Genomic DNA, 661 nt, shown 5'->3' with positions numbered 1-661 from the left:
TGAAACAACAACAGCAAAAAGAAGAGAAACAAATCAAAAGCTAAACAAAAAGCTACAAACGAAACAAGAAAATGCCAAGGAGAAACAAAAACCTAGAAGCAAAATAAAACAAAGGATAGAAGCTGCTAAGGTATCTGTTTGGGGCTTTGCGTTGCATGCAGAAAGTATTGCTCGACAGGCAGCGTGCACGGGGAGTGCATGCACCTGCACGAATGACAGCCTTAAGAGCAGCAGCAGCAGCAGCAACAGCAGCAGCAGCAGCAGCAACAGCAGCTAAATCCTACTGTGGCTGCACAGTACCTGTGGGGGGCAGCAACGCTGCTCTTGTGGCATCTTCACCGATCAGCCCGAGCACCCGAGCTGCTGCTGCTGCTGCTGCTGCAGCTGCTGCTGCTGCACCTTGGGGCTGGAGCCCCCCCGCTGATACAAAAGTAGTTTCATAGGCGGCTGTTGCCTCTCTTCTTTGGCCTTCCGGCAGCAGAGTCTAAGCAGCAAATTGGAGATATATACGCAAAAACAGCAACATTTTTCACAAAATTTCTGCTGTTTCTGCTGCTGTTGCTGTTGCTGCTGCTGCTGCTGCTGTGGTTCTGTTTGCAAAGATTACGTCAATGCAGCAACAGTCTACACACTGACAGCTGCAGCTAGAAGAAGCAGCAGC

The 661-nt window shown here is 49.8% G+C and overlaps 1 protein-coding gene across 1 annotated transcript in view; it reads right to left on the bottom strand.

Annotated features, from left to right (window-relative positions):
• The window catches only part of EMH_0068390 (uncharacterized protein), a gene marked incomplete at both ends in the record, with an annotated part of 2,173 nt that overhangs the window by 987 nt on the left and 525 nt on the right, over nucleotides 1-661 (bottom strand). Inside the window, one exon of the mRNA XM_013498737.1 lies at nucleotides 301-420. Coding sequence (XP_013354191.1) covers nucleotides 301-420 — 120 coding nt within the window. The remainder of the gene's footprint in view (nucleotides 1-300; nucleotides 421-661) is intronic.

Source organism: Eimeria mitis, genomic scaffold (genome assembly GCF_000499745.2).
Source record: "Eimeria mitis Houghton genomic scaffold, Emh_scaff3674, whole genome shotgun sequence".
In the NCBI taxonomy this organism is placed as follows: Eukaryota; Apicomplexa; class Conoidasida; order Eucoccidiorida; family Eimeriidae; genus Eimeria; species Eimeria mitis.
Note: the sequence above shows the minus strand (reverse complement) of the source record. Positions and strands in the feature narration are given on the sequence as shown.